This window comes from Eucalyptus grandis, chromosome 1 (assembly GCF_016545825.1).
Source record: "Eucalyptus grandis isolate ANBG69807.140 chromosome 1, ASM1654582v1, whole genome shotgun sequence".
Taxonomy (NCBI): Eukaryota; Viridiplantae; Streptophyta; class Magnoliopsida; order Myrtales; family Myrtaceae; genus Eucalyptus; species Eucalyptus grandis.
The window spans coordinates 22,482,936-22,495,385 of record NC_052612.1 but is presented as its reverse complement, the minus strand read 5'-3'; the positions used below and the strand labels follow the sequence as shown (position 1 = coordinate 22,495,385).

At 37.0% G+C, this 12,450-nt stretch overlaps 2 protein-coding genes across 4 annotated transcripts; one reads left to right on the top strand and one right to left on the bottom strand.

Annotated features, from left to right (window-relative positions):
- Positions 1–237: 237 nt before the first annotated feature.
- On the bottom strand, positions 238–870 carry LOC104433081 (copper transporter 6). The gene has a single exon (XM_010045721.1). The coding sequence runs from the start codon at positions 815–817 to the stop codon at positions 332–334; it is 486 nt and encodes a 161-aa protein (XP_010044023.1). The 5' UTR covers positions 818–870; the 3' UTR covers positions 238–331.
- Positions 871–3,008: 2,138 nt separating this feature from the next.
- On the top strand, positions 3,009–11,756 carry LOC104433082. Of its 3 annotated transcripts, none has more exons than XM_039307259.1 (3): positions 3,009–3,239; positions 3,328–3,539; positions 5,068–5,393. In XM_039307259.1, the coding sequence occupies exons 1-3, from the start codon at positions 3,164–3,166 to the stop codon at positions 5,152–5,154; spliced, it is 375 nt and encodes a 124-aa protein (XP_039163193.1). In that variant the 5' UTR covers positions 3,009–3,163; the 3' UTR covers positions 5,155–5,393. The 3 variants fall into 3 exon arrangements, 2 of the variants coding, with proteins under 2 accessions (XP_039163193.1, XP_010044024.2); XM_010045722.3 differs by having other exon boundaries at positions 3,011–3,176; XR_005548457.1 differs by lacking the exon at positions 5,068–5,393 and adding an exon at positions 9,893–11,756 and having other exon boundaries at positions 3,012–3,176.
- Positions 11,757–12,450: the final 694 nt, after the last annotated feature.

The following is a 12,450-nucleotide window of genomic DNA, read 5'->3' as shown; positions in this document are numbered from 1 at the left end:
AATAAGCCATTGCATCCTTTTTTGAGCATTTGATTTTACCTATCTTATGAATTCACGTGATAAGAGTGTAGTCATGAACAACTCTGAATCTAGGTGAATATTCAATTTGGTGATAGGTTTGGCAAGAAATTGTTGCGCTTAGAGATAACTAATTTCTCTTGGCAATAAACTAACTCCTCCAATTTCACCTATTAGATCACTCCTGTAATGTTATGGTTGGTCAAGTCAAATCACCCATAAATGGAAAAGGTCTTCATATGCACATTATTACAGAGGAATTGGATAGATTACATAGGGGGACAAACTACTAACAAGTGACAAGCAACCAGACTTAAACTTTAGCAGCAACGCTGGTGGCAGAGGAACTAGCTGCGGCTGCTTTATTTGCCGTGGCCAGAGCCCGACTCTTGACTAGAAAGAAGCCAAAAACATGGCCGATCACAGCCACGATAAATACCCCGACGTTGAAGGACATGAGGGAGAGCATCACCATATAGGCCAAGGCCATCTTCAACCCATATACGGCAGCCTGCACTGCACCGCCCACGAGCGGGTTCATGCCGTTCTTAATGTTGGGAGAGACGGACAAAACCTCCACTGCCAAGGCCAGGATGAAGACGAAGAAGAGAGCCAGCACGTACATGCTGAGCCGCTGCTCTGGCCAACCGGAGAAGAGGATGATGGCGTCCTTGCCCCAGTAGAAGCTCATGTGCATCATCATCTTCATGTTCATGCCATCGTAGCCGCTCGAGGATGAGTTGCTCATCGACATTGAACCGGGAGTCATGTTCATTCCTCCATGATCGCCCCGAGACATTTTTCTCAGCTGAGAGGTTAGGAACTTGGGAGAAAGTAACAAGGTGGCTTTTGTGCTTGGTAAGTTTTTCTTGGTTGGAGCTAAAGATGATGCATATAAAGGAGATGTGACCAATGAAAAGGTAGTGGCGGAGGTGGGTGACGAGGATTGAGTCACCTGATCAGATTTAAAGCGTAGATTCTTTCAATTCATTGCTTTTTTTTTTTTTTGGTAAAGATCAATTCATTGCTTTTTGGTGAATACAGAAATGGTAGATTTTTCAGTAATCTTGTAGTTGATTTGATAATGCATTTGGGGTGTTAAGACCACTTTCGCCTTGTGAAATCGGGTATAAATGTAATCTATGATAAAATAAGGAACATGGGAAATGTACAAACAGAATAGTCATAATAAAAAATCGTTAAGACTGCCAAGGAGTATTGTTAAGACTCTTATTATCATAGGTGAAATGAAGATAAGATAAGAGCGTCATAATTTGAATTCCTAGTCTGCGATCTGTGCTGTACGTCAGACTTTTGTCCAAGATAGGGAAAAGAAAATGAATCGAATTCCGAAGGTACTACAATATGCGTATTGATTGATAGTTGACCGTGATGGTGATTTGCTAGCATGCTCAATCCCATATTAAAGTGTTTTGGTCGAAGGTTACCTATAGGTTGATATGGATGGAATTCGCTCAAAGTATTGAATATTTAACTGTATAGCTTCAAAAGAGATTCTTCACTAATACATATTTTTGGGAAACTGTTGGTTACTCGTAGCCTATGTCAACGAACTTCATAGGAACTGTTAGATCTCGTAGAACTCAAAATGATTTGACAACATGTGAATTGGATTAACGAAAGTTGGGAGTATCCCAAAAAAAGAAAACCTCAAAAAAAAAGAGAAAACGCCGTAAAACCTCAAAAAAAAGAGAAAACGCCGTGTTTCCTAGTCCTCTATTGAGAAACCATGTATCCAGCTCACAGAATTATTTAAAAAGAGAGAGAAACACTGAAACCAACCAAATGACAAGTCGCAGGTGAATTCAAAGGAGGGGGGAGACAGAGTAAAATACGATCTTGTGGTCAGCCAGCTACGGTTGTGTTCTGTTTCTATAATTAGTTTTTTGGCCAGGTGTTGGTTGTTTTATGTCATTAACTTCGTGTTCTAAGGGTTGTCAATCTTTCATGACGACTGCGGAGTTGGAGGAGCATACCTGCTCTCTCCGGACGCTGTGGTCTGATAACGATGGGGACTTGTCCAGTTTCAAGTTAATTGACGAGTTCGATGTCTGCATCGGCAGGTGATTTTCATTGTTGTCATTGTGCTTCCGTGACTCCTACGCATGCATATTTAGAAATATCCGGACTCTTGGCCAAAAAATTATAATTTTTTTTTTTATATAATGATAAATTCAATTCTAAACCTTTTGATTATATTAATTTTTTTTTTAAGATTTATCAATTTAGTTTTAAATCTTTCAACTATGTCAATTCAATAATAAACTTTAATAATTTATCAATTTAGTTCTAGACCTTTTGATGATTGGATATGTAGTCATTCTGCCTAATACCCAAATAATAGGTAGAACTAAATGAGAAAATTTTCAGAAGGTTTAAGACTAATTTGACATATTCAAATTGTCAAAATGTTAATTGTATGGAAGGTTTAGAAATTTTGATTAGTTATCCAGACTTTTACGCATGTATTTCTGAAGAGGATGATTGCAACCTAATTATACTAATGGATAATTTTGGCCAATTGAACATTTTATACACCAAATTTTTGAATTGAATTTTTTAATATTATTAGAGTCGAGAGAGTTTTGAGCTCGCGACAAACATGCAAAATCTAATAACGGGGAGATCATCACTAAGCAAACCAAGATCCAATTGTATTTGAATTCACTCAAAAACAGAAGTTATATCTATAGCCATGAAACAAACGGGGATATTCATTTCATCTGAAGTGGGTTTCTTCATTATATTCGCACCTCACTCACGAACCTTTTTTTATTTTGGTCGAAAAGGTAGATATTATTTATGTAGTCGCAACAGTACACCAAGAAGTTATTGCATCCGCATATACAATATCTTGCAGAACAAAGGGAGGGAAGATGTTCAAGTTGCGGGCCAGATCTGATCTGCCGTGGGCCTTTGCAGCCCAATCCGCCGCTCCATTTGCCTCCCATCTACAATGACGAAGGTGCAAATTAGGATAAAGGGAAAACAAAACGTTGATCTCAGCAAACAACACTCGTTCTTCCCACGGCGGCTTCCTTCTTGCTTGAATTGTGTCGATCAAAAGTAGGCAATCCGACTCAATCACCAGATTCTCGTTGTTGAAGCGTTGGTGCAGCAAGTGATGAAGAGTAAAGGTAAGCGCATGCACCTCCGTTTGAAATGCAGAAGCGGCTGGAAAGCTTCTTGTGAGGACGTCTGTAAGAATACCGTGGTGATTTCAGCTTATACACGCCATAGTCCTTCTTGACTGCCAAGCTTATAAGCCCCATCTATGTTGCATTTCAGGGATCCGTGATCAGGGGGCTTCCGCAAGTATGCTGAGTTGGGAGCAGAATCCCTTGTTCGCTGTTGGCTTTGATCAGAGATTTGGTGGATCCGGGTCTGTCCAAAGGCGTCCTCAACTGCACGGAGTGGATATGGTCTCTGCCGGTGGAAGATGCTATTGTTGCGCATACACCAGATCTGCCATAAGACATGAGCGATTGTTTCCGGTCCAGGTAAGAGTCTTTGATTTGTCGCTCTTGCTGTGATCCAAGCATCCAGACGTTGCACTGTATGAGGCGATACTGAAATGTTGAGCTGAGGATGACTCCATACTCCTTTAGTCCATGAACATAAGAAGAATAGGTGTTCTAGGGTTTCTGGAGTATTCTGATTGCATAGGTTGCATATAGGATCAGGGGTGATGTACAATAAAATAAATTTGCTTTGGTTGCAAGTGCATTCTGGCATGCTGTCCATAAGAATGTGCGGATTTTTGGTGCTGTTTTCATAGTCCATAGTCCGCGCCAAAGTATTCTGGGGTTCTGGTACGATGTTGAGGCTTGATGACTGCTCTGTGTGCCTGCTGTGTTGACTAGAGATTTGTAGTTGCTTTTCACTGTGTGACTGCCATTCTTTGTAGCTGTCCAAAGTAATTGATCAGTAGCATAGATAGGTCTGACAGGGATTTTAAGTATTTTTGTTGATCGTCAAACATTTGTTTGATAAGAGGAAGATTCTAGGTATGGTGGATTGGATCAATAAGATCAGCCACCATGACGGGCTCTTCTCTTGTGGCTAGTCTGCCTATAGTCCTTATAGGTAATCACCGATCCTCACGAATCTTAATCATCTTGCCATCTCTGACAAACCATCGTACATTAGGTAGGATGGCCTCTTTGCCAATAAGAAGACTCTGCTAGCCCCAGGATGGACACGTACCTTTATCCACTGATTGGAAGTCGTTTGATTGAAAGTAAAGCCCCTTGAAAATTTGACTCCACAAAGAGACTCACGAACCTTATTCGATGCCCATTGGGCGCCATTCACTCAGCTACTTGATCCGACATTGTCGGTGGGATGCGTTTCAAGAGTCCAAAACCCAATCGTCACGAGGAAATTACTAAAGAAAACAAATTTGAGCCCACGACGCATTTAGTTGGAACCGACTCTCACCGCAAAAGACACAAATGACTTAGTGAGCCAACTAATTATGCCGACTGTTTGGAAAAGAATGTGTGCGCGTCTATATATATTATTTATATCATGCCACATCAACTTTATTATCCAGATTGGTCTTAGTTACTTATATTTTCGCACAAATGGGTCCTATTAGATAGGCCACATATCTTTGGCAAACATGGGAGAAAAAGAGTTTCTGCTTGTGGTGTTCGTGTTTCTTCTCAAATAAATATGACCGTACTAGGTTTTGCATATAATCTTGAATGAGAGATGCTAACATAATGGTACAGTCACTTTTACGTAGCAGCAGTGTAAGGAGAACCACTCACTTTATTTCGCGTGGATGGGCTCCGATTTCTTTCTGTTCTTTTTAATAAGTAGAAAGAAAAATGCATTAAATAAGTGGCAGAAATAGCTCCATCACTCTCTTAAAAGTGACGGAGTGGTCACATGAGCATTTCTCATCTTGAATTGTTCTCTACGGACAATTTGTAGATTTTTAGCATTGAGTTGCATTTTTGGGTTTGAAGATTTTTTTTAGTTTGCATAATTCCTTTTGTTGTCTGACTATGTACTGGACATGGAGTACGGCTGCTATTTGCTTTTCCATTTCCAGCTCGTGTATCTGGAGAACTCAGGGAAATGTTGACTAAGTTTCTTCGAAAATAAAAGACGTGAGTTGCAAGGTAAATTTTTTATGCTCCTAAATGGGATAAAATCACTACCCTTTAGGTTGGTCACATAAAGCGTAAGTACATTACTCAATTTGGATAGTCGTTGTTGATAGGTAAACCTCTTATGACATTTTGAAGTTGATAAAATTATTTTCCTATATCAATATTGTTAGACATAAAAATCATGTGCGGAGAAACATGATCAATTGTAAAAACACCTCTAAGTATTGTTTTTTTTTTTTTTTTTGGTAAGGAACACCTCTAGGTATTGTTCTTATTGCTTCGTTGGAAAATTCACAGAGATTCAGCGAAATTACGGGCACACTCTACTAACCCAATCCTCTTGCTTACTAATGATGTATTCCAAAATGAAGGGGTTTGTGTTAGACATTGTGATTACCATTAAGAAATGAATGATTATTCTTTTTATATACCTTCTCCCATAAAAGCGGTTATCAAATAGGCAATTGTCACAAAGAGGTATGAATAGTGGAAAACTGCATATGGAATAATTGTCACTTTAAAGAGAAAATGTGGGTCTGAAAATGAGGGATCACATTATACACACACATGCACGGTGCGTACACACACACACACACAACATTCTCCCACTTGATCTCAACATTTTTATCATATGGATTATTTAACCAAATTCACCAAAAAATTTATGTTAAAAAAATAAAAAATAAAACACATAGATCATGGCGACATGTCCTTTAAGAGTGTTTTATTTCTTTAATGTCAGCCTATATGTGACAACACATCTTAATGAATAAATCCTATGGCAATGATAAATGTTATTTTCATAAACAACATAATGTATATACCAAAATTGATAATTAACATTACAACCAAATAAGAGTTTCATACAACAAAAATCGCCCATATGATGACAAATCAGATGATGGAACCTATTCATATACTAGTTACATGATCCTTGTATTTCATTGGTGACATACCTTTAATTAAAGGATCTGCTACTTTATTCTCTTTAACATGTCCCCTTATGGCTAAAAACTTGATGTTGTATACATACTTCAACTACTACTTTTGGCATTTTTAGCCATAAAAAATTGCAAATGAATTGTCACAATATATTCTTAATGGCCTAGAAATATAATCAATAATTTTAAGCCTAGAAATGAAACTCTTCAACCATACATCTTACGAGGTAGCCTCAAAATAAGAAACAAACTCAATCTCCATAGTGAAAGTAGCAGTCAAAGTTTGCTTTGCACTTCTCTATGACACAGTTCTGCCAGCTAACATAAAAATGTATCTAGATATTGTTTTTTGAGAATCAACATAACCCACAAAGTCCACATCCGAATAACCAACTACATCTAGGTTGTTAGGTCCTGTTTGGTTTAGCATTTGGAATGCTCTTTAGAGCTCTAAAGGGTTTTGGGCAAAAGTGAAGGTGTTTGGTTCAATTTTTTGAGCACTTTGGGGAGATGAAATTGCATCTCCAAGGGGATTGAAAGACCTTTGGGGGAATGGAGGGGTTGAGGTCCATTGGGAAGTTGCATTTTCGGAATGCAACTTCCGGTACTGTTCATGGAGAAGCTGATTAGAGGCCGACGACTGCTAGCCAAGGGTCGCCTGACCCTGGCGATTGTCACTAGACCTTAGGTGACGCTTGGGTTGCATGACCTAGGCAATGTCGCTTGAGGTCGCGCGACCCTAGGTGACGGCCACCCGAGGTCGCGCGACCCGGGCGGCTGAAGTCGGCGGTCTAGTGGCCGGACTTCAAAAAAGAAAATAGATTTTTTTTTTAATTTAATAAAAGTGATTTACAAATGCAAATTTTATCAAACGGTATTTTAGCCAAAGTTGTATCTCATGTAAATTTTACCAAACGATATTTACATTTCGAAAAACCCCATTTCACCTAAAGGTATTTGCATTTTGGCAAATGCATTCCTCAAAAGCTGAACCAAACGGGCCCTTAGTTCCTCTATACATAAGCATGTAACCTTTGGTACCCTGAATGTATCTTATCACTTTCTTTGCAGTTTTCCAGTGGTCTATATTTGGATTACTTTGATATCTCCTCAACATTTTCATAGTAAAAGCGATGTTAGGTTGAGTGCAAACCTGAGCATAAATCAAGCTTATGACAATAGAAGCATATTGAATGTTATTCATTTGTTCAATTTTTAGATCGTTCTTCGAGCACTGGTTTAAATTGAGCCCATCACTCTTCACAATAGGTGCTATATTTGGTGAACAATCTTTCATTCAAAATCTCTTTAGAACCTCATTGATATAGGTTTCTTGAGATAGTCCTAAAATTTCTCGAGGTCTATATCTATAGATCATAACACCAATGAAATAAGATACCTCACCCATATTCTTCATGTCAAAACTCTTATAGAGAAATTGTTTCATCTTATGTAGCAACCCCTTATCATTGGCTGCAAGTAGAATATCATCCACATATAGGCATAGGGGAATAAATTTTGCTCCCATTGACCTTCTGGTATATATATCAATCCATGACATTATCTACAAAATTGAATGAAGATATGACATTATGGAACCTTAAGTACCAATGGTGGGATGCTTGTTTCAAGCCATATATAAATTTCTTAAGTTTACACACCAAATGCTTACCTTTACTAAAAGAGATGCTTGTTTCAAGCTATATATAGATTTCTTAAGTTTATACACCAAATGCTCACCTTCACTAGAAGAGAATCATTCAGGTTGTTTCATGTGAACCTCATTCTCTAGTTCTCCATTGAGGATTGCCATTTTTACATCCATTTGATGTAATTCCATATCAAAATAGGCAATCAATGCCACAATAATATGAAGAGAATCTTTCTTAGATATATAAGAAAATGTCTCAGTGTAATTGATTCATTCCTTTTGAGTGAATCCTTTACGACGAGTTTAGTTTTGTATTTTTAATGTTGCCCAATGAAGTCTTCTTAGTTTTGAAGACCCATTTACAATTAATGGCCTTCACACCATCAGTCAACTCAACCAAATTCCAGACTTCGTTAGATTCCATAGAACCCATCTTTTCTTTCATGGCATTGTACCACAAATTGGATTTATTATTGTCCATGGCTTGTGAAAACGTTTCAAGATCATTCTTAGCTCCAATATTATAGTCATATTCTTGTAGATACATAATATAATCATGAGGAATTGCTTATTTCCTTATTCTAGTAGATCTTCTTAATGTTGCATCAACATTCCCTTGAGGAGTGTGTTGCTCAACTGGTTGTTCAATAGTTTCTAGTAATTGTTGAACAACTGGATCTATTAGATCAATATTAGCAGGTTGTGTAACTTCAATAATTGGTTGTTTAATAGCCAGTTGAACTAAAGAGGCGTTATGAATAACAATCAACCTTATACTTGACGTGGAAGGTTGACTGTTTGAATGATCTTTCCTAGGAATAAAATCCTTCAATTGATCACTCCCACTAATCAAATGGACTAGATGCTTGTTCATCTTTAGTATATCTACCATAGATTTCCCCACCTCTATCCGATCTCATAATTTTAATTTGCTTGTCATATTGTTTCTCTACTTTCACTTTAAATACCTTAAAGACATCTAACGCTTCATGCTTATTATGAAGTAAGTAGAGATATATTATCTATGAAAGAGATGAAGTATTTTTGACCACACGAGTCCATATCCGGAGTACAAATATCTGTATGTATGATTTCTAATATTTCTCTACTCCTCTTGACACCTTTTTCATCTTGTTGGTCTGCTTTCCTTTTATGCAGTCCACACAATTATCATAATCGGTAAAATCTAAAGTACCGAGTATTCCATCATTTACCATCGCTTAACTTTATCTATGGAGATATATCCCAATCTCCGGTCCATCTTCATTCACAACACATCATTTTATACCAACGTTATCATGAACATGCATCGCATTATAATTAACATTGTCTTGTAAATTAATTTGAAAAGACCATCAGAAAAGTACTACTCCCAACAATTTTAGATTTAAATGATAAACAAAAGTTTGAATCTAAAAAGTTAAAAGAGTAACCTAAATGTACAAGTCTGGAAACTAAAATTAAATTTTTAGAGAAACTAGAAACATAAAAAATTCTTTCCAAATTCAAAATAAAGCCACAATTGAGAATTAACTTACATGTCTCAATAATTTCCACATGTGAACGCATCTTGTTTCCTGATAGTTGCTTCGTTCACTTTCCACTAGCTTCTTATGGTTTTGAAAATCTTGTAAGGAATTCAAAATGTAGATTGTAGATCCAAAATCAATCCACCAAGTGTTGTGACTCACATAAGTTATATTAGATTCATAACAAACACAAAAGATTAGATTACCGTTCTTCTTGAGTGAGGCCTTAAATCTGATGCAATGCTTCCTTACATGCCCCTTCTTTTTACAAAAGAAATATTTGGATTCTTTCTTAATGTTAGCTTGGGAATGTATCTTACCTTTTCCCTTATGCTTGCCATGACTCTTATTCTTTTCTTGTTTCGCCAAATGAACACTTTCTTCTGATTCCATAATCAATCTTTCTTCCTCTTGAACACATATGGTTATGAACAATCATTCCTTTTATATATCATCTCCCATCAAGGTAGTTACCAAATGAGCAGTTGTCACGAAGAGGTACGAAGCGTGAAAAAATTGCATATGGAATAACCGCTACTTTAAAGAGAAAACGTTGGTTCGAAAATGAAGGATCAAATTATATATATAACAAATATTTGATAAATACAGGTGTTGTGTTATCTTAGGATGAACTAATACAAGGAGGGCTTTATAACCAATGATGGAATTTGAAGTACGAAGTAAAGAATTGAGGATGGCTAGGTGGACCTAATGGAGGTGAACAAGTTAAAGAATGAGAATTTGATGGAGACTTGGTGATGTTATGACAAGGTGGATAGTTTATATGATCTTGGTCATACTTAGGAAGATGAAATGGAAGATAATATGTATGTCAATTACTGGTGGGAAGCCTCAATAGACTCATGCATTGCTGATAGAAGCAGTTCCTTACATCACCTGATAAGAATGTGCTTGTCACATAATTATACATCATGATTTGAAGACCCTGATTTTCTAATGACCATCAATCTAAGTCTCAAGGAATATTGACAGCTTGCCACAAGCTTGGAACTTCGGTTATGAAACATGAAGGAGAATTCTATCAATTGTCAATCAATAAAGTTTTTTTTTTAAAAAATTTTCTTCTCTATTTTGCAGGTGGCTAATTTTGTCATGGCTGGCAACTAGTCACAAGTGAATGTTGCGCTCACCTAAACTCAAGTGAGAGTGACCCTCGCCTGTGGCCAACGAGGCTGCGGTGCCTTCACCCATGTCTAGTTGAGCGCGGCCTTTGCTGGTTCTCAAATGTGATTAGGGGTGTCAAAAAAACTTGCGCTGGCCCCTACCTTAAAATTTAGGGCATTTTGGGGCCGGGTCATAGTCTTCTTCGCATATGGACTTTTAGATGTTGGTATTGCTAGGGTTGGGGTCGGACTAGTGTGAGCTTTTTGACACCCTTAGAGCATAGTACGACAATGATGAAACCTTTGATTTGAGCCTGGCTGATCGGCATTTGTTCTTTTGGGTTATATGATATTCGAGTTTTAGGCGGGTTGGAATGGTTTAATCGCACCCCTATAGGGTTTCGAGTCGGGTTGGGTATCATTAAAACGTGGCCTGACCCAACCCCTTGATGCCCATACCTGTGATTGGCCGCTAGCCATTATTGAGACCAGCCACAAGGTGAAAAGGAAAAGAAGAAAAAGAAAAGAAAGAAAAGAAAAGGAAAAAAAAAGAAGGAAAAATCATGGAAAATGCAAAACAAATCATAAAATTGCTCATGTAAGCGATTATTGGCCAAAAAGAATAGAAGAATTACATTAGAGAATAAAAAAGTTCAGGACTTGTTTGGCTTTTGTGCAATAAGTTTAAGACTTTTTGGACAATTTTTTTTTTTGGTGTGTGACCAAAGCTCTTAAATTGTGCTCACTGTGATACTAATACCTTAAACTTTCATCACACTTATATGAGTTTAAGGTATTAGTGACACGAAAAAAAGTTTAGTGTACTAGCGTCATAGTTGGTCAAATTTAGAATTTTTTGTGGTAGGCGGAGGGTAATTGTCACAATGGTGCTAAAATTCTTTTCGGCATTGATGTGGTAGTGGGCATAATTGAGGATTTGTAAAAGGAAAACTCAAATATTAAGAAAGGAAAACTCTAATAATTACAAGACTTTAGTTTATAATCATAGTTAACAATTGTCAATTGAGTTTTGCAACTGCTCTTTGCTATTTGATGAGGTATGAAGTAAATATATATTTCCTCTTGTAAGCTTGATATTACATAATCATAGTTTGACATTATACATTAGCTGACTAATAAAATAAGTTAGCAATTGAAGTATCTTTATCACTGTATAATATAGCATGTGTTTTATATGTGGATCATCCTTTTGAGCCCAAAATAACGAGTATGTACACACGAACTCAATAAATGCGTGAGAGACGGAAGTTTTATCGAAAAAAGAAGAAGTTTTTCCGCTTAGTGACTTTGCACTCCCAATGCCATAATAGGATAGCCATGGTCACTTTCATTTCGGGGAAAGTTTTACAAGAGAGAGAGGATCGCATTTTTAACCACGTAACCTATTAATAAACATTGACGGCTGACATACGAAAAGAGACTAATCCTAGAATCCCATTTCGTTATAAGCTACACTAGGGGGATTAGGTACCATGACATGGGTCGCCAAGCTCACTTTCGGACGGTGGGTCCATCGATGGCACTTGGCAGTGAGTTGCCATGTATCAAGAAATGAAATCTAGATAATTTGTGTTTTTTTTTTCACTATATAACCTACCAAATATATTGAGGGTCAACATATCTAATACGAATGTTGACCTTTTTCAAGACTGCCTTGGGTTATAAGCTGTCGAGGATGAAACTATGCTGTCATCCAAAAGTCCCACCTGCGAAGGACGGCCAAAAAGTTGGCCAAAGTCAAAATATCAAAATCAAACTAATTTTCGTAAGTCTTACATATCGATAATTTTATATTTTTGAGGAGTTTCAAGCACAGAGTCGAATTGCTCGAGTCGTTGAATTTGAAAATAGTATAATATTAAAAGTGAAGCTGTAGACCAAAAAAAAAAAAAAAAAAAAAAAAAAAGACTCTACCGGCTAAAAAGAAAAGAAAGGAAAAAAAATGTTTATAAAAAGCTGATTGTCATTAGGCCTTCATTTGTTTAAGATAAAATGAATAATTAGGAAAATTATTTTTCTAAA